The sequence below is a fragment of the Spermophilus citellus genome (assembly GCF_964194105.1).
Source record: "Spermophilus citellus genome assembly, chromosome: 4".
Classification (NCBI taxonomy): Eukaryota; Metazoa; Chordata; class Mammalia; order Rodentia; family Sciuridae; genus Spermophilus; species Spermophilus citellus.
In genome coordinates, this window is record NC_138185.1 from 39,217,633 (window position 1) to 39,243,856 (window position 26,224).

Below are 26,224 nucleotides of genomic sequence, written 5' to 3' on the forward strand. Positions count from 1 at the left end.
TGGCAAAGATTCTACTGAATTATTTTTTTCTCTATTATCAAATACAATAATTTGATGAACCAGGTAATAGAGACTAATTCCCATAAATTAATGAATTACCCTGAATTTTACCTTATAAATTGCTAGAAATATGTTGAAAATATAATGAAATTATTTAACTTACCACAGGAACTCCTTTTCCATAAAAGTAAAGGAGACCAAGTCCGTGAAGACCAATTGCATTGCCCTAGAAGAGTTACAAAAATCTAAATAAAATCCCAGAAGAATTCATGATAAGGAAAATTACTGCAAAGTCATTCAAAATGTTTGAAATGTACCCAGTAAGAGATTAATCAAGGCAGGTTAATCAGGCAGCTGGCAACTTATTCTGACCTCTCTAGTTTATCTTTTATACCTTCGTAACCCCCTCTGGCAAGAAAGTAAGAGGGAAAAGAATGTCAAATCCTTACTCCTTTCTTTCATCCAACGCTCATTTAGTATTTGTTATGTGTGTGATTCCGTAATAGGCATTGGGCAGAAGAAGTAAGAGGTTAAAAATGAATGAACTGTGATCCCTGCCTTGAGGAGCTTACAGACTTGTGGATTCTGAGCCATATCAGAGGGACGGGTCAGATTTCTAAAAGTCATGTCAAATGTGCTAACTTCTAAAGTGAAATCAATTGAGAGAGTTGTGCTCACCTAGAAGAAGGACATTCAAATGCCCGGAGAGGCTAGGAATTGAAGAGGATTGAATTTTCAGGGTGAAGACATTTGAGTTGGATCTTGATACAGGAGCTTTCTAAAAGGGGAAAGTGTATCCAGACAGTTCTTTCCTACTTTGGTCAAAGGAGGTTGCCATAAATAGCCAAATAACATTTTAGAGACTCTGTGGATTTCAATCCAGCCACTACAGATAGTAGAGCATTGTTAGTATACGTTCCTTCATTCAAATTTGACGGTTCATAGTGTCAAACAATGTTTTCTTTTCCACTTGATGCTAAATTAATTACCATTTATTTTCTGATTAATGTCTCTGAGTACATTTAGCACATTTAGTACTAGAAGACAGTGTTCCACAGCAAGTGTTCAAATATATTGGTATTTAGCATATCAATCCCAGGGGAAGAGTGAACCTTGAAAGTGACTTCCTCAACTAGAAAACTCGCATTTTCTTTCTATCTCCCCTCATGTGCTTCACTCTCAGGTAACTGTGTAAGGAGCCATGGCTTGGCCCCCTGGCTTGCTTTCAGCATATCTGTATGTTTGTTTGGCAGGTTTATGATATTTCCTCAGGAACTTGAGTTCTAATAGAAAGCTCTCTGAATTTCTTTTTACCATCTAAATTTGGTTATTATGGACCCAAGCAGAGTGTTCTTTCCATTTCAAAACTGTTTCAAGAATCCAAACTTTGGGCCTATACATGTAATCAAAGGACCCAGTATTATAAGAGTTCTTAAGGATAATCCATCTGTATTTAAAATAAATGGCATCTCCGTTCTCTTCTTCCCTTTTCTCTCCTGACCATGTCTACCTGTGACTTATCTCTAGGAATCATGGGTTATGCTGTTTGGGGAGTATTAAGACTTTGTATGATGGGTTTGGCAAAGACTAGTGAGCCTATCTTCTTCTAATTAACTTCATTTAGATGATGAGAAAAATGGAAGGGAAGGGAATGAAAATGAGAGAAGGTAAGAAAAAAGGGAAAGAAGAAGAGGAAAGTTAGAATAGCTGGAACAAATATTTTTCTTCTTTAGGAGAGTCCCTGGGAAACTGAGGCTCTTTGGACTACTCATCACCTGTTTAATGCCTAGAATGCTTGTTTAGAACATTCAGGTCAAGGGTAGCCAATTTAGGTATCTGCAGGAGCCATTCTGGTAATGTAAGAAGTATATTAAGCCAGGTAATGGAGAGAATGGTGGAGTCCAATGTAAACCAGAGTGTGCCTCCCCTGTCCAAAGACAGCAGCAGCTACTTGACCACTCTGATCCAGCCAGTCACACAAAATGGCACTCCTATACAGTCACTCTTACCATTTTCCAAGAAAATCTGAATGTCCAAATCAATTCTTTTCTCACATCTGATGAGTAATATGCTGGCATCATAACAGATTTTGAGGAAGGCCCATCTCACACAGTAGTGTGGACACTCAATCATCATGCTTATGAATCACAAAAGAATCTCAGTGTCCAAATTTCAATGTGAAATTTATTTGTTTTTCAAACTCTTTCTGGGCCAAATAAAACATATGTGTAGCTAAGCCACCAGAATATACAACTTCCACATTAGAGCTTAGGTTAACTGACATGAACCTAGGAAGAAGATAGTTCTTTATTAGACAGATATTTAATGAACCCTAGCTATGTCCTTGTTGAGTTGAGGAGATATGGCCTTCGGACAGGAGGACAGAAGCCAGAAGATAGAAAGCTGCAGAATCCCAGCAGTAGAGAGTGATTATGGGGTGATTTAAGAAGGGAAAGATGATGTGAGTCAGCAGGGGTGAGGAGGCTTTCTAAAGAGAAAGAGGATTGAGCTCTGTAGGACCTGGAATGGGGGAATCTGGCAAGGGAGTAGGTATGACAAAAGTATGGATATGGAGTTGGGCTGGATATATTCAGAAGAGTAAGAAGAGTCTAAGGCATATGATCCCATACAGGCTTAATGTCCCTTAATTTTTAGATTTTAAATTGTTTTCTACATACATTGTTTTTGTTTTTTAACATTAGTGTTTAAAGTACATTAGACCAAAGTGGGTATAAAGTCTGTAACTTTGTGTCCTGGTACTGATATTGCTTTCAAAACAAAATTAAGCAGTAGTATGTTTTTTAAAGTAGTAAAAGGAAAATATGCATGAGAAATCTAACAGATTGTTCACACAGTGACCAAGGAGTATGTGTCTGTACCCACCCAGTGTCATTAAGAATAATTACCTTAAGTATAATTTTATATTTCTTTCATAAAGAAAGGAAGCTCAGGTTTTGAATGGGGTGGCACAAATCACTGCTAGTTACAAAGCCCTGAATAGTTAGGGAACTGACTTAATCTACATACCCAGCTTCCCAGCATTATTCCTTTGGACTGACAAATCAGCATTATTTGCCAGTTTATAGGAGATCTTCCTCAGTTATCTTTTTTTTTTTTTTTTTCTGTCTGCTTTCCCTTGTCCTTCTAATGTAATGGTACTCCAGATGACTGTCTTGCTGAGCAACAATTTCATATAAATTACAAGGGAGAGGAGCAGAGTACTAGCTTTCCCAGTAATTTACAACACAAGAGCAGCAGCTAGAGGTGCTAGTCATGTATAAATAGGCTCCTAAGCAGCATGTAGGCTTTTAAAAACTGAGAACAGTTGAAAATACTCCTCAATTTGAAGACATCTTTATTGCCAGTGTTGCACTACAAAATTTTAAGACAAATAAATGATTCCTACTATGTGGTGGATAGAAAGTTTATAAAGGCCATTTGCCAAAATTAGGTTGATGGTTGTTGGGATGAGGACATTCTTTAGGTATTAAAGGATCAGAATCATTAACTAATTTTTTATCTGACAGATAACAGCTTCCTGGTGCTAAGAACCAGGACAAAATTTCTGATAGCAAGCGATGTATATCACAGTCATCACTCAATATGAAGCAGTTTGGTTCCAGGACCCCCAGAAATACCATGATCCACAGGTGCTCAAGTCCATTATGTAAAATGATATAGTAATTGTGTATAACCTATGCACCTTCTCCTGTATACTTTAAATCATCTCTAAATTATTTTAATATATTTCTTTTAGTTGTTGATGGAACTTTATTTTTATTTATGTATATGTGGTGCTGATAATCGAACCCAGTGCCTCACACATGCCAGGCAAGCGCTCTTCCACTGAGCTACAACTCCAGCCCTTTAAATTATTTTTAATATCATGCTATGTAAATAGGTGCTGCATTGTATTATTTAAGGAATGACAAGAAAAAATAAGTCTGTACAAGTTCATTCAATATAGATGCAATTTGTTATGGTGCAGGCATAAGGTATCCCCCCAAAACTCCTGTTAATGCAGGAATATTCAAAAGTGAAGTGATTAGATTATGCGAGCTGTAAACTAATCAATAAGTCCATACTAATTTGAATGGACTGACTGGGTGTTAACTGTAGGCAGGTAGGGCTAGGCTGGAGCAGGTGGGTTACTGGGGGAGTGCCCTGGAAGGGTTCATTTCCCTTATGGCCTCTTCCCCTCTTAATGCTTTCTGACCCCCATCATGAGCTGAGCAGTTTTCCTCCACTGGGCCCTTCCCCCATGATGTGCTGCCTCCACTGGGCCCTTCCCCCATGTTGGGCTGCCTCACCTTGGGCCCAGAGCAATGCAGTCAGCCATCTATGAGCTGAGACCTCTAATCTGTGAGCCTCAAATTTTCCACCTCTAAGTTGTTCTTGTTATATATTTTGGTCATAGGAATGTAAAAGCTAACTAAAACACAGTTTTGTTTTGTTTTGGTTTTTTGGATACATGGTTGTTGGAATCCATGGGTATACAACCTGGTATACACAGGGCCAACTGTTACGCCATTTCTGTATTCCCTCATAGTTCCAATCCATTCTGCCTTGGTTATATTTCTAAGTTCAGTCTACCTAACTGGTCTCAGACTTCAAAAGATAATCACTGATTCACAGCACTTACTATGTACCAAGAGCACTGCTTTAAGTATTTTATGATACGAGGTGTGTGTGTGTGTGTGTGTGTGTGTGTGTGTGTGTGTGTGTGCTCACGTGTACACTCACGTAAGCCTTAAATTCTGATGACAATGTTATCCAGAAAATTTTTTCATTTTCTATTTTTGGGATAGTGAGGCACAAAAAGTTTAAATAGGTTAGTCATAGTCACAAAGTAGGTTGCAGGGCTGACATTCAAGTCAGGAATTCTGTCTCCATTACCATGTTCTTGATCTCCTTGCCCTGACCACCTTCCTGACAACCTCCTTCCTGGGCCAGGAACAGCTCTGGCTATTGGGTGAGATATGACAGGAGAAAACTGTATATTCCCTGGTTTTCTTCATCCTGAACTTACTGCAGTTATTGACTGAGCTACCCCTTCCTCTCTCTCCATCTTTTTCATTTCCTGTTCTTGAGCTAGAAAGCATCACCTACTACAGAGAGGAAAAGAAAGCAGAACTTTTGTTTGGGTTTTTGCTAGCCCCAAGGAGGGCAGCACAAGTCACTCTCCTTTTTGTTTACCAATAAGACAAATGGTGTCTTCCCCACCCAACCCATCATTTATTATCAAACCAAATCATTTCTCTAAGACACAAAGCTTCCAGGCCCATTATCTGGGCTTGGGACTTCAAAGTCAACTCTTGGGCATCAGTCTATATACTAACAAAAGCCAATTAAATTTTATGTGTTTATAGCAGTAATTTGAGGACCTACCTTACTGGCTGCCATGGAAAAGTATTTAAAGGCAGTAGCATTATTTTGAGGTGCAGCAGCATTCCCCTCTAAGTACATCTAGGAAAAAAGTAGAAGAGGGTGTAAAAAACAAAAGAATTTCAGGGTGATATATTTTTGAACTAAATAAAGTTAATGATTGCACAACATTGTGAATATAGTAAATACTACTGAATTGTACACTTTGAAAGTTAATTTTAAGCTAATTGAATTTTACCTTAATTTAAAACATAAAACAAAAAAGACTAAAGATACCATCTACTACATATATTCCAAAGTGACCTTGCCCAAGGGCCAAAAAAAATGGACCTTATTTGTGTTTTCTCATGTTTCTTGCATCTTAATTACTGTAGGTAGCCTTTCTGGAAACAGGGCACTTATCCCCTTGGTTACTAATGCAAATTGGCTGCAGGGAGCCAAGGGCAGCACTGGGGAGGTGGGAGGGAGTGGTCTTTGAAGAGGGAGAACACTTCTCTCTAGAAAAATCCTCTACAAAGCCTGCTCAGCAGTCATAGGGGACTCCCAGCAGAGGTGGCATAAGGATAGACTTTGGTCAGTGCAGAACTGGGTTTCATTCCAAGGGTAGGAGAAACCTGATAGGGCTGAGGCTGGGAATGTTCCTACTCTCAGAGGAACCCCAGGCCAGCTTCATTTTCAAGGCTATTCCTGCTGCCTCAGATAAAGGTGGATGGAGCTTCCTCCCAACCTGTCAACTCAAGAAAACCACCCTCACATTGCATCTGAATAGCCCTCAGCTGCTTCCATGAAAGAGGTGGCAGTCCTGTCACCCTACACTAAGTTCATTTAACTGGTACCATTCATTTCTTAGGCTGCTTGTTTGTTTGTTTTTTCAGTGCTCTAGATCAAATCCAGGGCTTATGAATGCTGGGTAAGCTCTCTATCACTGAGCTACACCTTGAAATCTCTTTTCAATTTTTTCTTGAGACAAGTTCTCCCAAGTTGCTCAGGCTAGTCTCGAACTTGTGATTCTCCTGCCTCAGTTTCCCAAGTAGCTGGAATCACTGATGAGTGCCACCAGACCTGGCCATTTCTTAGATTTTTAAGAAATGAAAAATATCGACCAACTTGAAGCATGTACCTTTCCTATAAATGCCATGGCATTTGCACTCCCGGCCTTTGCTGCCTTTAAGAAGTAGTATAATGCTTTCTGGAGAGAAAAGGAACAGTATTATTTCTAGTCACAAATAAATCTTATGCAGTGGCCTTTTGAACCATGCTTTATTTATTCAATATGCATTCAAAAATATCTAAAATGCCCACTTTTTTTCAGGGCACGATTCCAAGTGCTATTTCAGGCATAAACAGGAGAGGGAGAATATATATCTCAGAATATATATATATATGAGAATATTTATATACATACATATATATATATATATATATATATATTCTGAAGAGTGGGAGATATATCACATATATATGTATGATTATATATATTTATCTCACATATATAATTTTAGAAGCTGAAGATTCATTTCTCACATTTGGGAAGGCATGATAGGCATGTGTCTTGTAAGGAAGAGATAAATCCCAGTTATAGAGCTAAATAGTTCATTATTTTTAAAAATATAGGCGTTTATGTTAACACTGTGTACTTATTTTATAAGATAGTTTGTACTACAGTTAGCAGAATCCTAATGTTTTTAAGATAAAATAAAACCAGACATACCTGGCTGCCTGCTGAGACTAGGTCTTTCTGCAGAGGTAAGCTTCAAGGCAATCTCTTCTAAATCAAATTAAAGGGGGCGAGCAAAGCCTCTGATTTTTGTCTAGGTCATGACATTCAATGAAACACTCAGTCTAGAACACATAGGGCTGAACTTGTCCCTTGCTACCACATTCTCTAGGCCTCGTCCTGACCTCCTAGAAAATCCTTTCAGAAGAAACCACATGAAGTAATAAAAGAGATCAGCCCCAGGAATGAGCCATAAAAACACTTTCCAAAGTGACTTATTAGGACACAATTCTTCTGTTCTTTGACAGGTCTTGACTGGGTTGATGTATAAGAATGTTCCTTCCCAAAAAGAAGAGAATGTTTGAGGAAGAAATGCAGGCAAATTTTTTTTGTTTTTGTTTTTTTTGGTACTGGGGATTGAACTCAAGGGTACTCAACCACTGAGCCACATCCCCAGCCCTATTTTGTATTTTATTTAGAGACAGGGTCTCACTGAGTTGCTTAGTGCCTCGCAGTTGCTGAGGCTGGCTTTGAACAAGTGATTCTCCTATCTCAGCCTCCCAAGACGCTGGGATTACAGTCGTGTGCCACTGCGCCTAGCCAGGCAGAACTTTATACAAAAACTTGCTCTAGACACATTGCCAACTTATTTGAGAGCCACACCCTTGTTACTAAAATCAGTCTGCCTTGTAGACATACATACAAACGCCACTTTTGCTGTATCTCATTGTATCATGGATCCATTCATTCATCCATCTCCATTTATACATCTTAATTTATACTTTTTCAAAAACTTGATTGAAATCTGATATATGCATGGTGGTATGTTATGTGTTATAGGTGTAAGGACCATGTTTTCTCCCTGACAATGATGCTGAGAAGAAAAAAATATATGTTAATAGCAATACAGGTGTAGGTGATAGATGAGATCAAAGGAATGCCATAAAGAATTAGAAAGGTGTAGAGTAACAGATAATAGAAATTATACCTAGTTTTCTAATATGGGTTTACAAACCATTTCTTTCCTGATCTTTGCAATATCACCATGAAGCAGGTTATTAATATTTGATACTATTTTATGGCACCTAGAATCATGTGGCTAGTACTAGAGTCCCATAACCTGCCTGAATAAAATTCCCATTATTTGGCACCCTGCCTCGATGGTATAAAGCATAAAGCAAAAATGATTAAGTTGGAGATTAGTCACCAATACAGAGGTCATTACAGGCTGGGGAAATGTCAGGGGCCAGGGAATGGTGATAAGAACCAAGCTGTGTCTGGAAAATAGAATAGTAGGAAAATAGAAAGAGTAGGGAAATTTTTAAAAGTAGGAAATAGAAATAGCATAGCTGAAATAGAACATCCAAATCTAAAAGTTGTAAAAGTTAGAAGGGGTCTTACTTAGCCTTGAATACCAGGCTTTTATTTTATTTGGCAAAATGCAGAAGTTATTGGAAATTTGTGAGCATTAGGGAATTGTAAAGCTAAAACATTTGTTATAATCCAACTGTCAATTGGATGGGAGAAAGTTATAGTAATGTATGATTTGCCAAATTAGAGAATATTAATATAAAAAAGATACTTCTTATGACTATCTCTATGGGCCAGATAAGTGTATAATTTATTCAAGTCCTATTGTCTCCATGTTTTGTTTTCCTCATTTAGATTCTGCTCCTCTGTACTCTCAGGGCACCCTGCCCTGTCTCTACCATGACATTCATCTACTGATTTAATGTTTTTGTCTCACTGAATGTTGGATCCTCCATACTTAGCATAGTTTCTGCAATATGTTAAGCACTCAGAAAATATTTTAAGAGTGAGTGAATGAATAAATGTTTATGAATCTCTAAAACGAAGGAGCTGGACTTTAATCTTTATGGGTCCTTCCAGCTCAAGTATTATGAGGCAGTGAAATTGTTTTCAAAGTCCATTTTAGTAATTTGGCTCTCAATTGTCTCAATTGAACTCTCAATAGAGAATTCTAAAAAAAGTTTCATTCTGGGAAAACAGATTTGAACTTCTAAAAGAAAATACCATAGTCCCCAGAAGCAAATAAAACTGGGATTTCCTCCACCCTTCAATATTGTGTTCCCAGAAAGATCAAAAGTTGAATTTTTCTCACATACTACTCCACTGTCATGGCTTTCTTGGAATTTCAATTATCTGTTCTTTTAAAATTTACTTGCCCTTAAAGGTGTTACTTCCATTATGTAAAAATATACTAGATACCATGTCAAAGTTCCATGCAAGCAATTTTGATGGGTATATATGTGCCAATCTGAGTTCTTGATCTTAAAGAGTTTAGATCAGGTATTTTGTATCCATCCATCCATCCATCCTTCACATATTTACTGAACACCTATCATCATGTTTTAGTAATTCTAAGTTATACCTCTCCCCCTATCTCATTTTAATCAGGACACTTCTATCAATAGCATATTATAATTTATTTTGGCAGTTCTTTCTTTCTCAGTAGAACATAAAATAATGGTGTGTCTTACAATTGATGGTATCTTAGATTGAAAGATAATAAATTCTTAGGTGGGCTGGGGATGTGGCTCAAGCGGTAGCACTTGCCTAGCATGCTCAGGGCGCTGGGTTCGATCCTCAGCACCACATACAAATAAAACAAAGATGTTGTGTCCACCAAAAACTGAAAAATAAATATTAAAAAATTCTCTCTCTCTCTCTCTTTAAAATAAATAAATAAATAAATTCTTTGGTTGAAAGATAATTATGTTAAGTGATATTTTAGTATTTGAACTCATGTCTTGATGTATTTATTTTATTGGTGCATTATAATTATACATAAGATTCATTACATTATAGTTGTACATGCACATAATATAATTAGATTAATCTCATTCTTCAGCACCTTCCTTTTCCCTTCCCTCCTTCCTCCCCTGATTCACTTGCTCTGTTCCACTGATCTCCCATCTAATATTTTTACTACGGTTTTGTTTTGTTTTTTTGTGGGTTTTTGTAGTGGGGATTGAACTCAGGGCACTCAACCACTAAGCCACATCCCCAGCCCTATTTTGTATTTTATTTAGAGACAAGGTCTCACTGAGTTGCTTAGTGCCTTGCTTTTGCTGAAGCTGGCTTTGAACTCTTGATCCTTCCACCTCCTGAGCTGTTGGGATTACAGGCATGTGCCATTGCACCTGGCTTTTTATTGTTATTTTAATTAGTGTGTTATAATTAAGTCAGTCTATCTATCTATCTATCTATGATTCATTGTAGTATATTCATATAGAGACATGTATAATTTGGTACTTTTCATATCCCAGTACTTCCCAATGCTTTCCCTTCCTCCCTTTAAGACTTTTTAAAAAAATGAGTATGATTTTTTCATTTGCTCTAAGAAAATTCATAGTTTAATCAGTTTATAACATTTCTCCTAGAAAGAAGTGACAAGAAAATGTATTTTTCTAAAAACATTTTGAAAACTTCTTTTATCCCAACCTCTGTAAATCATCCTGAAATGGGATGATATTAGTTTTTTTTTTTTTTTTTGGGGGGGGAATGGCAGGGTAAACTTTGCCAGGTTTAATTTAATTATGCTTTTATCTTCTTTAATAATATACAATCAAAAACCCTGATTTTCTAATCCAATTCATTCTGAACTTGTGGATCCATTTGCATTTAGGAATGCAAATGACATTAAAATTTATGTGTAGAAAAATTAAAGATAATGTAATCAAGAATTTCATATACAATACTTTCCAATAACTAAGAATTTGGTCAGGGGAAAGGTAAAAATGTTGCCTATGTTGACCACTCATACGAGAGGTTTATTTAACCAAAGTGAGAAAAGTCAGGGAAAGGCAAGGTAATTATTTCCAGGTATTTTGATATTGACTAAGCAGTAACTTGGGCTTTGCACTTACAAAGAACCTTTAACTAATAATTTCTTTGGTGGACTAAAACAGCATACTGACTCAAGTGGTGGTTTGCAGGTGAAAAGGAACATATAATGTTTAGCATTTAAGCATCTTAAGTGCAGCAGTCACTATTCTAAGGACATAGTAAAAAAGACAAGAACGTTTATTGCATTGTGGGGACACAGATAATAATAAAAATCAGTACAACTCAAGGAGTTATTTGTGTTATGAGGAAAATTAACAACTGTGGTAAGATAAGTGATAGAAAAATAGGTCAATCAAAATTTTCTCTAAGGAGATAAAACTTGAGGATGAGAATCCTGGCATAGTTAAAAGCTGCCTTTCAGAAATGGAGTTTATACTTTTATCTTCCCTCTCCCCTATGATTCTCCCCTGCCCCTCCAAGTTGATTCTGGTGCAACTAAATTATGGGAGCTTTGAAAACTGACCACAATACTTTGCTACTCTGCCCACTGAGAGAAGTCCACTTCCCTGACCCTTCAATCTTGCTGGTTTTATGGCCGAAAGAATGTGGCAGAAGTGACATGTGATTTCTCATCTGAGGTGTCAGGAGACTTCTGCTCTTGGTTTTTTAGAAATTTTGACTGCCATGTAAAAAGCTAGGATCAGAAGGCTGGAGAAAGAAACCACTTGGAGAGAGGCCCTAGCCAATCTAGGTATAACAGATAAAACCAATATAAACCAGGTACCTCCGGCTAATACTCTAGATAACTGCAGATACATGAGCAAGTTCAGCTAAGATTAGCCAAGCCTGGCACAGACCAGTATTGTTAAACCAAGCATAGCCAAAATCATTGACCTCTCCAGATCATGAATTAAGTAAATGACTGTTGTTTTAAGCCACCTAATTTTGGAAGTGTTTTTTTTTTTCATGCAGACTAAGATAACTGAAACATAAACCTCTTAGTCTTAAGGTTTGAGATTTTGACTGGAGCCTCCCATCAAGTTCAGATTTATTAGGTTGAGGAAAGTAGAAAAGACCAGCCTGAGTTGACCCAGAGAGTGACAGCCTGAGCCACTAGAATTGTTCTTGAATATAATTTGTCTTCTTGGGATGTCTGAATTGGAAGCAAGAAGCCCAACCCAAGATAAAGGAATCTATGAGATCATATTATTCCTTCTTGTTTTTTAAACAGAGAAACAGATGATAGAGGATTCCTTTTGGGGGGCTTAGGTCTTAAGGATATAAAGTTTAACAGGAAGAGCATAGGTTTGGAATGCTTAAGGTCTGAGTTCAAATTCTGCATAAACAACCTTACATTCCAGCTGTGAGCCTTGAAGCAATTACCTCTACAGCTTCAGGTCCTCATTTGTAAAACATATAAGACATCCTCTGTGAAAAAGCCTTACTAAGCGCCTGGTGATGACCAGCTGCTGGGCTGTTGCCACTACAGCCCTAGAATCCTTCAGTACTGGCCCTGGGCTTATACTTCACTCTCACCTGAGGTGGCTTCAGCTCAAATCTGGATGTTCATGGTGGGTTAGGGTTGACTGGAAATACATAACTTTATAGGGTTTATTGTGCTGTACAAAATTGGTGTGGCATCCTTATGGTTGAGGTATGAGTGATTTGACACCCACAATTCATGTTTTTGGAAAATGAGGAACTCTTGCCAGTTATGCATCCTGTGATTAACATGAGAAACTCATTGCAGGTTGAAATCTGATATTGGAGTAATATTATGAATTAAGAACTTTCCATCTAAGAAGCTAAAAGCTTACTTAAGATTAGAATTTTAGAAATCTGAAAACCTTCAATTGAACTATCTTGGAATTTAAATGCTAATTTAAATTGCTATGTATTGTATCACATTTATGAAATTAAATTTGATATTTACCTGATGCTTATTGTACCTTATATAAAATACAAAATATGTATCAAAGACATTCATAAAATACCAATATAAAGTGAAATGGAGAATAATAACAGATCCTTTTTTATGTAACAGCCTTATAAAGAAGTAATTTTCATCACTTAGCCATTGAGATTATGTTGAATAGTTTGTGTTCCTTTGAGACAATGAGTGCATAGCTCCCATAAAAATCACAAGGGCTACAAAATCATCTTTTCAAAAGAATTCCAATGATTTTCCTAGGTCTTTGATATGATTAGGGCTTTGAAACCGCAATCATAATACAGACAAAACTTCTCCTGTACTCTGGCATCTTACTGAGGATGATCCTGTGCAGGTCAAGTTTATTTGCTTTTTTTTTTTCTCTACTCTAAATTCGAGTGGTTAATTAATCCTCTAACCTCATTAGGATAGGGTAAGTTTATGCAAAATGATTTAAAGGAGTTTTGCAAATTTATAGATGTTTAACATATTTTTAATTATATTAAAAGCAGCAAGTCCTCGGATTAAGCCAAAGAGGGATGAGTGTGGTCCTCAGGCTTTTCAGCAGGAACTTCCCTGGTGGACTTTCTGCAGAATTGCTAACCATAGCCCAACAGTTCTATTGTAGCATGGATACCTCCCCAGATGCTCCTCAGAAGTTCCTACCCCTTTGTACTTCAAAGCAGCTAGGAAAACACTCCCTGTGGTGAACTTTGTTCTTCCACAGAAGCTAGCAAGCAGATCTGACCAAGGAAACAGCAGGGTGCTTTCCTTAGCAATTCTTCCACCTTTCTTTCTTCCCCTTTGACTGTTGCACCAGCCTCCTTCATCACTATCCTCCCCACCCCATATGACTGAATTTTGAGATTGACTTACATAGTAATCCTGATCTAGACCTTTCCTCCCAATTAGATGTAATTGTCCAAGAGATACCTAGGAATAATGAATTTTAAAAATGATTTAGCAGTAATATTAATTTAGATAAAAGAAAACATTGGTGATTTTACTACAGCATGTTGATTCAGTTTGATGCAGTAGACATGTTTTGAAAGAAGCAGGGAAACATTCCAGACTATATCTTATACTGGGTAATTGGTTGCTCTTGGGCATATGGCTTCCTCAGTGGCAGGAAGCCTGGTAGCTGGTGTACAGCAATGCCCAGACACATGAACCTAGGTTCCTTTATTCTTGGCTCGAAAAGGTCACACAAATGCTGTTCCATTCCCGAGACAGAATGCTCCTGGATCCTTGTAGGAATTCAATTGTATTAAAACCAACATTGGATGGTGCTTTTTTTTCTTCTATAATTAAAATCTAGGGGTTTTTTAGAAATGAATTTTTCAGAAAGAAATGAAAAAAAAATTGCTATTACTATGGCAACTAGCTCTTCAATAGACCAAAAGAACTTCAAATGACAGGAGACAAAATAGGAGTAGGGCAAAGAGGGGAGGGTGTCTCTTTCCATTCCCATTCAGGATGGGGCATTGTTAACCCCCCTAGCACTCAGAGGAAACCAAGTCCCTCTCATTTGCATGTTCTAAGAATTCAGTCTCATCTGTATACATTACTTGTATCTGAACATCTCCTCTTTCTGCCAAAAATTTATAGTATTGGTATATGTCCCAATCCAATATCTCACTGTTAGAACTCAGATTTTCAGGTCTCTCAGTTAGTCTCACTTTTTCCACTGGAATACCTTCACTTTTTTCCAAATTGTCAGCAACTGTGAATAGAAACAAGCCAGAGAACAGCTAGAAAACTCAGGCTGCAAGAGATAACAGTCAACTTAGAGGAAACAGTGTTAGGTTTATTCTGCTTAAATTGTACAGAAATCTGATTTTTTGACAGAGAGGAAAGATTCATGGGAAACAAAAATTTGCAGAATTTTATTTGGTTCAGAGAAATGTGAAAGAAACCTAATTTTTCTTTGCAGTCCTGTAAATATTGTTAACATATATCAGATGCTCCTTAATATGTTGGCCAAGGGTGATCAAGCAAGAGATTTTAGAAGCAAACAACTGACCCCATCTATAACTCTGATATTTCTAGGACTGAAATATAGAAATAATAACTTCTCCTTAATTATTTCTTACAGATAGTCTGAAAATAATATAAATGTGTTTGAATACACCTAACAAATTGTGCAGTTCAAAATATATACACAGGGATTCCCATTTTATTAAGCATATGAAATGATCTTGTTATACACAGCATCTTGAATTTAAAAAGAGTTTTTTTCCTCTTTCTTTTCTCCGATCCCAATATTGCCAAAGGTATATATTTAGATGTCATTCTAATTACAGAAATCAACCAAATGGACTTCACATTATTCACTTCTTGGAAGACTTATATTTAAAAAACTCTATTATGTAAGCAACTTCAGTGATGTTGCAAGATGAAATGTCCCAAACAACTTTCAAAGTGATTCTAGAAACACAGCCTCATGCTCTCTATTTTTTTCTTTTTGTAGACAAAAGGGCAATAGAATAATTAGTACCTGAATTGTTCTCAAGTACAGTGATAGATATCTCTAATGTATGCATCTTACATTCATTTCATTAAGAACTTTTAACAAGCCATTTCATATTTTAAATGTTAGATTTAGGGGAACTGCTTAATATTTATTAGTGCTACATTCAAATTCTTGGTTTAAGAAATGAACATCACAAGAACAAGATAAAAATATTTGGGGATTTATGTACTAACAAAAATAAAAGAGAAGCACAATCATTTAAACTTTTTGAAAAAATATTAAGGGAACAGAAACTCCATACTGTATTACATGAATTGCATTATAACAGATGTTAAAAGCATAGGTCTTTAATATTTTCATATGTTTATGTCGACTGGTATTTATTTATTAATTTAATTTTAATTCCTTGGCAAGTATGATTTGGTTTGTCGTTCGTTTTTTTGTAGTGTTGGATACTGAACACAGGCTTTTTCGCAAGCCAGGCAAACACTCTATGAACCACTGAGCTACACCTCCCAGTCCCAAGTCTGTTTATCTTAAAATAAATTATTAAAATTACTCACTATAATCTGCCACTTTCTTGTAATGACTTAGGGCAACTTCACAATTCTGTAGAACATTGATTCCTGACAAATATCTGTACCCCTAAAACACAAGCATGTATATTCTTAATTAATGCTATCTTTATAATATACCTACTTTGGCCCGAGAATATTTCATTTACAAACCAAAATCATCTGGGACATCATGCTTCCTCCAGCACTTCCAAAAGTATAATATATCAGAGCCTAAAAATAATAAAATAAAGTAAAAAATAAATAAATAAAATGAAAATATATTAGTTTTCTAAATTTGAAATTCAAACAAACCATTGCTTTTTTACTTCTACCCATAATGAACCTTGAGCCATTTCAAAATAAATTCTAATTTTTCACTCTGTTTTATTGAGATGGTTACCATCTTTTGGGGAGTTATCAGGCTGAGGAGTCTGTGAAAAGGGCAGTACATATGATATTTTATCATCCAAAAATCCCTATAAAGTAGATATTACCTACCTACATGGAAGAACCCAAAATATAAGACTTTAAGAAATTTATGGTAGAAGAATGCTTAATTTCTGTTGAGTGGTGCTTCCAACCATCACAGTAGAGTGGGCCCCTTTATTTAAAGAATAGATTCTATTCAATGCCTCTTTTAAAGAAATCAGTTTTGCTTTAGAAAAAAAATAACTTTACCTTGGCTTGATCATATTCCATTCCTATTCCATAAGAAGACAAAAATCCTAATGCCTAAAGTGAAAAAGAAAACAAATGAAATTCAACGAATCAATTTATTTCACAATTCCATCTATATTGATAAGGCACACTTAAAACACCTGCTCCATAAGAGCATAAGTTGTAATATTTTTTTCTTATGCCATAACAAAGTGTAAGACTATAAGATTTTGGAAAAGGTCACAGTAGTGAGAGGATTGTATAATATATGTGAATATAAATTAATTCTTACTGTACTTTAGAAAAGATCATGATAATCAAACATTATAAACCAGTGGTCTTGCCCTGTGCAGTAGCACATACCTATAATCCAGCAGCTGGGGCAGCTGAAGCAGGAGGATCACAGGTTCAGAGCCAACCTCAGCAACTTGGCAAGACTCTGAGCAACTTAGCAAGACCCTGCCTCAAAATAAAACATAAAAGCCGGCGCAGTGGCACACGCTTGTAATCCCAGCAGTTCAGTTTAGGAGGCTGAGACAGGAGAATCATGAGTTCAAAGCCAGCCTCCGAAAAGGTGAGGAACTAAGTAACTCAGTGAGACCCTGTCTCTATTAAATAAAGACAAAATAGAGTTGGGGATGTGGGTCAGTGGTCAAGTGCCCCTGAGTTCAATCTCCAGTACCAAAAAATAAAATAAAATAAAATATAAAAAAGGGGCTGGGAGGGGCTGGAGCTGGGGCTCAGCAGTAGCGCACTTGCCTGGTGTGAGTGAGGCACTGGCTTTGATTCCCAGCACTACTTGTAAATAAATAAAATAAAAGTCTATCAACAGCTAAAAAAAATACATATTTTTTCAAATATTTTTTAGATATATGGAACTTTATTTTACTCATTTATTTATATGTGGTGCTGAGAATTGAACCCAGTGCCTCACACATGCTACAAGTGCTCTACACTGAGCCACAGCCTTAGCCCCTAAAAAAAATATTAAAAAAAAAAAAAAGGGCTGGGATGTGGCTCAGTGGTTAAGTGCCCCTGGGTTCAATCCCTGGTGCTGTGGGAAAATAAAACCACAGCAGTGTCTTTATGTGTTTTTCTTTCCTGGAAATAAGTTTTTTTTTCTTTCAGTATTTTAAGAATTGAATTTGGATATTTATAATTCATATTTTAAAATAAAATGTGATTGATATAAAATATTAAAACAGTAAGAAGCATATTGATTAAAAAGTGAAAGTCCAATCACAGAGCAAAGGGAAGAATAGGAAGCCCCAGACTGCGTCCCGCAAGAGACACATAATATATGATTCAAAAGCCTTTCTGAGAACTTCAGAACCCAGTTAAGAAGTCATCCAGCATCAGGATGGAGCACTAAACTGAGCAGGGATCTGTAAGTCTAGGATAGATGGTTTCCAACTTTTGATGATCTAGCCCATGTATGATTTTTCAGCTTTACACTGGTATAAAGCAATATACATTCAGTAAAAGCTATACTTCAAATTTTGAATTTTGGCCCTTTCCTTGGCTAGTAATATAGGACATAATACTTCTCTTGGTATGCTGGACTGAACAGTAGCAGTGAGCTACACCTCCCAGTCGGTCATGTGATCATGGAGGTAAACAACCAATCTTATATGAATACTGTGTTTCTGACCTATGATGTTGGCAGGTGATGTGTATTAAATGAGTTTTCAACTTACGGTGGATTTATTGGGATGTACTATCTCTCAAATTCATTTCTTCCAGTACCTTTCTGCTGTGAGCTACCTGGACTAGTACAAATCTCCAGGCTTGTGCTCCTCCTATCCATTCTTCAACTATCACTTACTATAACCACTTTCCATCTACCATTATCAAGCCCACATTTATATTTTTTCATCCAAGTTCTTGAGAATGTCATGTGAGACTTTGTCAAATGTCTAAAATCAAGATGCATCAAGATCTAATAAATAAATCAGTAAAAAAATGAGCAATTTCTTAAACTTTTTACTGCAATTTCTAGGATAAAGAAATTTGTTACTTTTTAAATTAGGAAATTGACTGAGAGTTCACTTTCCAAAAGGATAATAGCTCTAATATGTATGAATCATTTATATAAATATGCTGAAAATTAAAAATATCTTCTATGATTTTGCAAATTCCTCTTTAGTCTTAAAAATTCTCTTTTTAGGAAAGTTAATCATAAAGGCTATTACAAATGGCAAGCATCTGCAATCCTTTTACTCCTTTAACCCTTGCAATATATGTTTTAAAATGGCTAAATTGGTTCTTTTTAAGGACATCTCTAGCCAATATTAGATTTTTAAATTTTTCTTGCAACTCTTTTTTATTTTGCTCAATTTAGAATCTCGTTCAGTTATTCAGAAACTTTGACAGTAAACAAATATTCTGACCTTTATATAAGAAAATGAAGGTACAGTTCTATTCAGTAAGCTTGTATTTTAAGATACTTTCACCAATAGTGTATCTTTTTGTGCATAGCCTATCACACAATTTGGTCTGATCCCCCTGGGAAAATATGTGACCTCATAAAGTTGTAAAGAGGGATTGTGTGGAGTTACAATTCCACTGTGACTGGGGAGGGGACTGTTCCTCTGTATAAAGCTCACTCTAAAAAATAGGGTTTAAAACCATAATAACCAAACCTTGGTTATACTTACTCTTCAATAGAAAAATAACACTGAATGATTTTGAACTAATTCTATGAAGGACTCAACTTTCATTTCATTTTATTTTTTTATGTTGCTTAAAGCATGTCAGAGAACTAGAGGAAATCAAAAGATGTGAACTGTAAAGTAGTAAAATATACTGCTCATTGTCAGCATTATCCTAGTTCTCTACACTTGGGGATTGTTACCTCACAACTTCACAATCACCAGTTTTTAGTATTCAGTAATTCAGAGGTAAGGGTGAGATGAAATAAGATGGATTGTTGAATGATTAAATCTTAATCCAGTAGAGAGAAAGGTCTGAGTCGAAAGGGAAGTTACAAAATAGTGATGACAGCAAGGACACTTGCAGTGGTTTTAAAAGGTCAAGCTCTGCAAATTGGATTGTTCATAAGACTATGAACTCGACCATTGTGGCATGGTTTCTAAGGAACTGTTTCAGTAGTTGGGATTTAAATGTAGAGTTGCGTGTAAAGGATATTTTATTGTACTTCAAAACAAATTACTCAGGTTCCATAATAATAATTTGAAAATTAAATATTCCTTCTTTTACCTTTTTATAGAAGAAATTACTGAAGGAGAAAAAAACTTAGACAATGTTCCTTTAATTACTGTATGAGGCTTTAAAGCACCTGTGATCATTAGTTTTTGCTCAAATCGCATACCAAAGAAAAGCATGAATAAACCCTAATGAGAAACTCAGATACTGTCTGTACTCTTAATAGAAAAGGAACATAAACATCCAGGAGGAATGTCCTATACAGGTAATCCTAGAATTATCAAACTGATCACTAGGTTGATACTAAAGTGACCCTTTTTCATTAGCAGCATAGTGCTACTAACTGTAGTCCTTCCACGAAACACTTCAAGAAGTGCCAGGCTCAGAAAAGTATTTTTTTAAATAAGAAAATAATAGTCATGCATAATACTACCACTTAGAGATCATCATCATGAACTTAAATGTTAAGAGTAATAAAATGTGAATTATCCATTTCTTGATTCCTAAAGCAAAAGAGGTTTAATTTTAGTTTTCTGTTTGGAAAATTAACGAATTTCCTGTTGAGCACAGTTCATCAATATGAAGGGACCAGAGAGTTTCTAATTCTGGAGTAAAAATAAATAACTTATCTACCTCTAGCCTTTTAAGATACAATATCTTGGGACATCCACTAGGATCTGACTGAAAAATCTCAATTTCCATTATTTTCATGAAGATTATTAATTACTAATTCTCGTCATTATAGATCCTTTGAAAACCAATACAAGGACTGTCTTTATAACTTTAATTACTTTTGTTGCTCTTATCAGGATTTCCTTCAGTTTATTTGGATTTTTACTAGGTGAATGAAAAGAAATAAGTATGCCTCTTTTCCTCATTTAGCTTCCCTTTGTACAATAGCCTGAAATTGCATTGTCCCTATCCCCTCAATGCCACTTTCCAATATGAATTCTTATCTTTTTTTGGTTTTGTTTTTCTTCATTAATTTGTGTCTGTACTAGATCTCTGACACTCCAGGCTCCTCTTGTTATTATATTTCAGTATTACTGATTTCTCTTTACCTTCTTTCCATTTCCCATGAGAGTTGGTAGTTTTTCTCTCTCCCTACCTCTGCCATTCCCTTCCTCCCTCTCTATCCCTCCCCCCTCATTCTTTTTCATTATCATTCTGTCATATTCCAGTTTCTTTAGCCATGTTTTTATTGCAACATGGTTCTCACAGTTCCCAGAAATACTTTCAGCAGTGCAGGCAAGATTCCTATATCAGATTGGCATAAATAGTAGAAGTAGTCCCATTTCAGAGTTGTAATCAATATGGATGGCCTGTATCCAGCTTGATCAAGCCATCAGTCATCAAATTAAGCACTGTTTGTGGCACAAAATCTCTTTAAGTAGTTGTTCTTTGTACTAAATAAATAAATAAATAAATAAAGTGCAAGAGGACTTGCTATTGGAAACAGATTTTCCTATAGTGATGAAGAAATGGTAGTCAAAATATGGACTCAAAGCCACATTAGAATTAGAATTGAATACAACTGTTGTGCTGAAGCAGGGTCCTGAAATCTTCCTGATCATGGAGAGTTTTGGATGAAGAGCATCTGAGTGAGGAATAAGGGTGTCCACGTCAGGGAGGGCAGAAGAGGGACTTGGTAGAGGCTTCTTACAATATTGTATTTCAGCATTTCAGCAAACAGTGGGGCTGAATTTTGCACATAGGATCTTTTGGATCATAAACTTTTTCTTCTGACCCTATCCTCCTTGAAACCATACACACATATACTAGACAAATATCCCCATTTTACAGATGAGGAAATTGAGACTCAGAAAAGGTAAGTCATGAGGAGCCAGTGTTGGAACTGAGATGCAAAGAAGGACTGACTAACCCCAAAGATTAAACTGTTGAGACTAAAATTGTTTTACAACAGTGTTCATTAATATTTAGTTCTTACAGCAACCTTGTGAAATATTATGGATATTATTATCAATCCCTTTTTTTAGGCTTGGGAAATTTGAGATTTGGGGAAGTAATTCTTCAGGGATACCAAAAGAATAAACAAAAGATGTTAGAAATATAGGTTTTAGAATCTGGTGTCATCAACAATCAAACCTACTGGCTTGGGAATACCTGCTCTGCTTCCTACACCATGACACCCTGAAGCCTGTAACTGTACATTTCCTGGAACTGTGTCCCTATAATGCCTGTTTCTCTCTTAAAAAAAATGACTGTGATAATACATGGCTAGTTGTCTTATATGTAGAGCTGTTCCCTGTGGCATTAAGTTAGCACTCAGCCAGTATTCTCCCATTGGATTCTCCTTAAAGCCAATGGCAAGCAATTGGATTAGAGAGTGGTGTGTGAATGTACAATAAGCACTCTAATTAGGGTAACAACGAGGTATAACTGACTAAAGGTAACCACGTTAACTGAAGGAATTAACTGGATGCAATAACCAGATGAGCTAGAGTGAAACTGTAGTTGCTCAGGATTGCTTTGGCTATTCTGGATCTCTTATTATTCCAAGTGAATTTCATAACTGCTTTTTTCTAGTTCTGTGGAGAATGTCTTGGGTTTTGATGGGGACTGCATTGAATCTGTATACTGCTTTTGGTAGTAGGGCCATTTAAACAACATTAAATCTGCCTATGCAAGAACATGGAAGGCCTTCCCATCTTGTGTTTTCTTGCCTTTTTTTTTTTTTTTTTTTTGCTGTTTTCTTTGTAGAGGTCCTTCATATTCATTAGATTAATTCCCAGGTTTTATTTATTAGGTTATTGTGAATGGGATAGTGTTCTGATTTATTTTTCAGCAGTTTCATTATTGAAGTATAGGAAAGGGATTGATTTGTGTATATTGGTCTGGTATCCTGCTACTTTACCACATTTGTTTATCAACTCTAGAAGTCTTCTGATGGAGTTCTTTGGGACTTCTAAATATAAGATTGTGTCATCAGCAGAGATAATTTGAACCCTTCCTATTTGTATTCCTTTAATTTTCTTCTCCAAATCCATATATTTTATGTATAATTTATATTAATGTAGAATTTTGGGGGGTAGTCCTATTTTGACCTTGTATCAAAAGCTTTTAAAAAATATAGACAAGTAATTTATTTGATATTGCTTTGAGCCCATTTTCTAAACTCAAGGCAAATATTACTTCCTTTACCTGCTCCAGGCAGAACTAGTCTGAATCTCTTCTATCCCTAAAGCACTTTATGTATATGCATTAACTGTGGTCCACCTAAATTGTGCTAAAATTATTTGTTTTTATTTCAGATTGAACCAGAAGAACTTTAATCTATTTACCTTTTTCTCTCCATCAACTGGATTATGTTAGGCACATAGTGGGTATCCAAGAAGTAATTGTTGACTTAATTAATATGTTTATATACCCTCTAAAAAACAAAATACATGTTCTCTACTTTGAAAAGGAATTAGGTGACATAATTTTTAGTGGTAAAAATGGTGGTAATATTGGTGGTAATATAATTTGTTTTGTCTTGGAAATTTATAGTTTTGGTTAACCAAATATGGAAAATGAAGATTTAATAATTTTTCACATTTTATTATGACCCTTACAAGTCTGTTTATGGAATTATTTTACATCTATGTGCAAGAAAAATGCCCTCATTAAAAACAGTATTCAACAACATAAATTAATTAAGATTGTATGAATCTCTAAAATGATAATGCTGATCTATTTGTATTTATATGTAAAGACATCAATAATATATTAAGTGAATAAAGAGCAGATTATGAAAAAAATATAACTTTTAGTTTCAAAAAGCATATTATGGGAGCAGTGAATAAATATGATCTCACTTCTGTAAAAATAGTAATTCTGTATAGTCATAGGGAAAATTCTAGAATAATAATAGTGGGAACAATCATATTTATATCATCCTCTCTGACTAAAATTTTGTATGATTTCACATTATCCCCGTTTTTTTTTTTTTTTTTTTTTTGGCCATGCTGGGGATTAAACCAAGATTTCATGCTCATGCTCAAGCAAGCACTCTACCACTGAGCTACACCTCAGTCATTTAAAACTTTGATTATAAGACAGAGCCTTACTAAGTTGCTGAGGCTAGCCTCCCAACTTGTGATCCTTCTGCATCAGTCTCTGAAGTTGCTGGGATTACAGGCATGCACCACCTCACCTGTCTAATCTCCTTTTAAAATCATGAATAATTACAGTGTTCCTGGTATAGAACTGAATGCCTTCACACATTATTTTAATTCTCATAATAACTTCATTAAGTCATTCATCATTGATTAATAACTCACTTAACTTATATTTCTTGTCCCAGACACTGTGCCAAATGTTAGAGATATACCAGTGAAATAGACATGGTACCCAAATTTTTATCATTAGCTTAACTTTACAGATGAAGATTAGAGAGGTTGCCCCACCCCACAGGAGTCTTCTGGTCCAACTTTTTTTGGTTCAACTAAACATGGACTCACAGGAATCCCATAGGCTACCTTTGCTGCCACTTATTCAGGTGGATAAGGTACAGGCACCACAGTGTGCCAGCAGGGCAGTCATGCCTTGTTTTCTGTGGAAGTCCAGGTGCAATTCACACAACCCTCCAGGAGCCATCATCTTTGATCCCTCAGAAGATGACTCCCATGCAAGGAGGTGAGACCCACACTGGGTGATTATGAAAGCCACCCTGATGTAAAAGCCTCCTTCTCCACAAGGCATAGTACACAAGGTCCCCACAGGAATTACTACAACTATCAGGTTTAATGATTCATTACAGTTTCTCCTACGCCCAAGGCAGTTTGCCAATCAGAAACCATTTCTATCATAAGAAATGCTAGCTAAAAATAGCATTTTATTTCTATCAGATTACCTGGGAAACAGAATGAGAGAGTGAATCAAAGGTCAAATTCTCATGCAGGAAAGGGGAAAGGGTTTTGTTAAGTAGATTATCCAATAAGCAAGTGTCACAGTGGATTCAAATTTAGGTCAGTCTGACTCCAAAGCTTAATTCTGGATCTTCCTGGATGATTAAAAATAATAATAATAAAATAAAATAAAAAAGCTCTGAGTGGGGTCTTTTAGATTACTTTCTTCTTTCTGAAGTCTGGTTCAGAAAAAAAAAAGAAAAAAGACTATAGCAATATGAAAATGTGCTTTTGCTACAACATTAAGTGAAAGTAGCCAGAAATAAAATGATATATGCACTTGCATTGTAATTAGGATGATGTAAAAAGAGAGATGCACAGAGAAAGAAGCCAAGTGAAAGTATAAAGCAGTTCTAACAGTAGTTGATTCAGGATGGTTGATTTGTGAAGGGCTTACTCATTTTTTTTTTAATTTGTTTTCTGGATCTTCTATCAAATGGCTATGTTATTCTTAGAATAAAACGAAATACGTTTATTAAAATAGAAGAAGAAACATATTTAGCTTGTAAAATATTTGAAAAGTAAAAATCAGGCAAACATATCACCCTAAGATAATAAATTCAGTTTCATATTTCTTCATGTAAATGAACACATTTTATATAAAATGTTAACTATGTTAGGGGTTTGGAGGTCTCAAGTGATGTCAAAACACACACATGGATGTGAAAGATAGGAAGGTGGATTAAAGAGCAGTTCTGTTTGGTTGCTGAAAGTCACCCATGGAGCTAGAAAAATTTACCCCGGGTTTCTGCAGTCTTCCTGCCTAGATAGGACTTTTTCAGTGCATTCTGGTGATAACCTTTGTAGGTCTGGGTTTATGCATTTGAGTGGGAATATGTTGCTCAGCTCCTTTTTTAGGTGGCTTGTCTGTAGTTATTTCAGGATATGGCTATTTAAGGTTTTATTTTCTTTCAAAACTCACGTTTTGGGCTTTGTATGATCCTTCTTTAGCCAAGGACTCATATAATTGGATCGCTGCTGTTATGTTTTGCATGCCAAAATTTCCAAATAGCAAAGCATCAGCCATTTTCTCCATAGCTTTCAAATTTCCCATGTCAGCTGCTTTGGCAAAAAGCATGTAGGCTCTGGTTCGAGAATATAAAGTCAGAGGGTTGATTTACAAAAATGAAATTTTCTGTCCTTCCATTATATGATTTCTCCCTAACAAGTAAGACCCAAGTTGTCGTGATACTAATAATGCAGTTTAGCTGAAGTCCATTACATCTCTAGTTAGACCAGTAGGTTTCTTTTGTCTCTAGATATATATATGATTATAATTTCAAATATATCTTACAAATAATAAAGCCACTAAAAAGAAAAATATATAGACCATTTCATGCTCAAGCTTATATACCAAATAAAGTGAAAAATTTAGTTATTTATTCTAAGAATGTGAATTTCCCCATAGCCACCCCCACTATTTATAAATATTTGTTTTTTTTAAATGAAATATAAGAATAATATTACAAAATTGCCATGTCACATCTAAGAAATTTATGAAAATGATGATTTATTTATGTTTAAAAATAATTTTCTGAAACAAAACTAATTTTCAATATAACAAAGCCAGGCTGTTTAGAAAAACAACAGCCAAACAAAACTGTAATGGCCAGAGCTCTA

At 35.8% G+C, this 26,224-nt stretch overlaps 1 protein-coding gene across 1 annotated transcript in view; it reads right to left on the minus strand.

Moving 5' to 3' along the window:
• The window catches only part of SEL1L2 (SEL1L2 adaptor subunit of SYVN1 ubiquitin ligase), a gene marked incomplete at both ends in the record, with an annotated part of 108,793 nt that overhangs the window by 18,847 nt on the left and 63,722 nt on the right, over window positions 1-26,224 (minus strand). Inside the window, 9 exons of the mRNA XM_081292781.1 lie at window positions 164-226; window positions 5,389-5,466; window positions 6,506-6,574; window positions 13,719-13,775; window positions 14,411-14,565; window positions 15,879-15,960; window positions 16,044-16,103; window positions 16,551-16,604; window positions 25,527-25,689. Of these exons, the coding sequence (XP_081148907.1) occupies window positions 164-226; window positions 5,389-5,466; window positions 6,506-6,574; window positions 13,719-13,775; window positions 14,411-14,565; window positions 15,879-15,960; window positions 16,044-16,103; window positions 16,551-16,604; window positions 25,527-25,689 (781 nt within the window). The remainder of the gene's footprint in view (window positions 1-163; window positions 227-5,388; window positions 5,467-6,505; window positions 6,575-13,718; window positions 13,776-14,410; window positions 14,566-15,878; window positions 15,961-16,043; window positions 16,104-16,550; window positions 16,605-25,526; window positions 25,690-26,224) is intronic.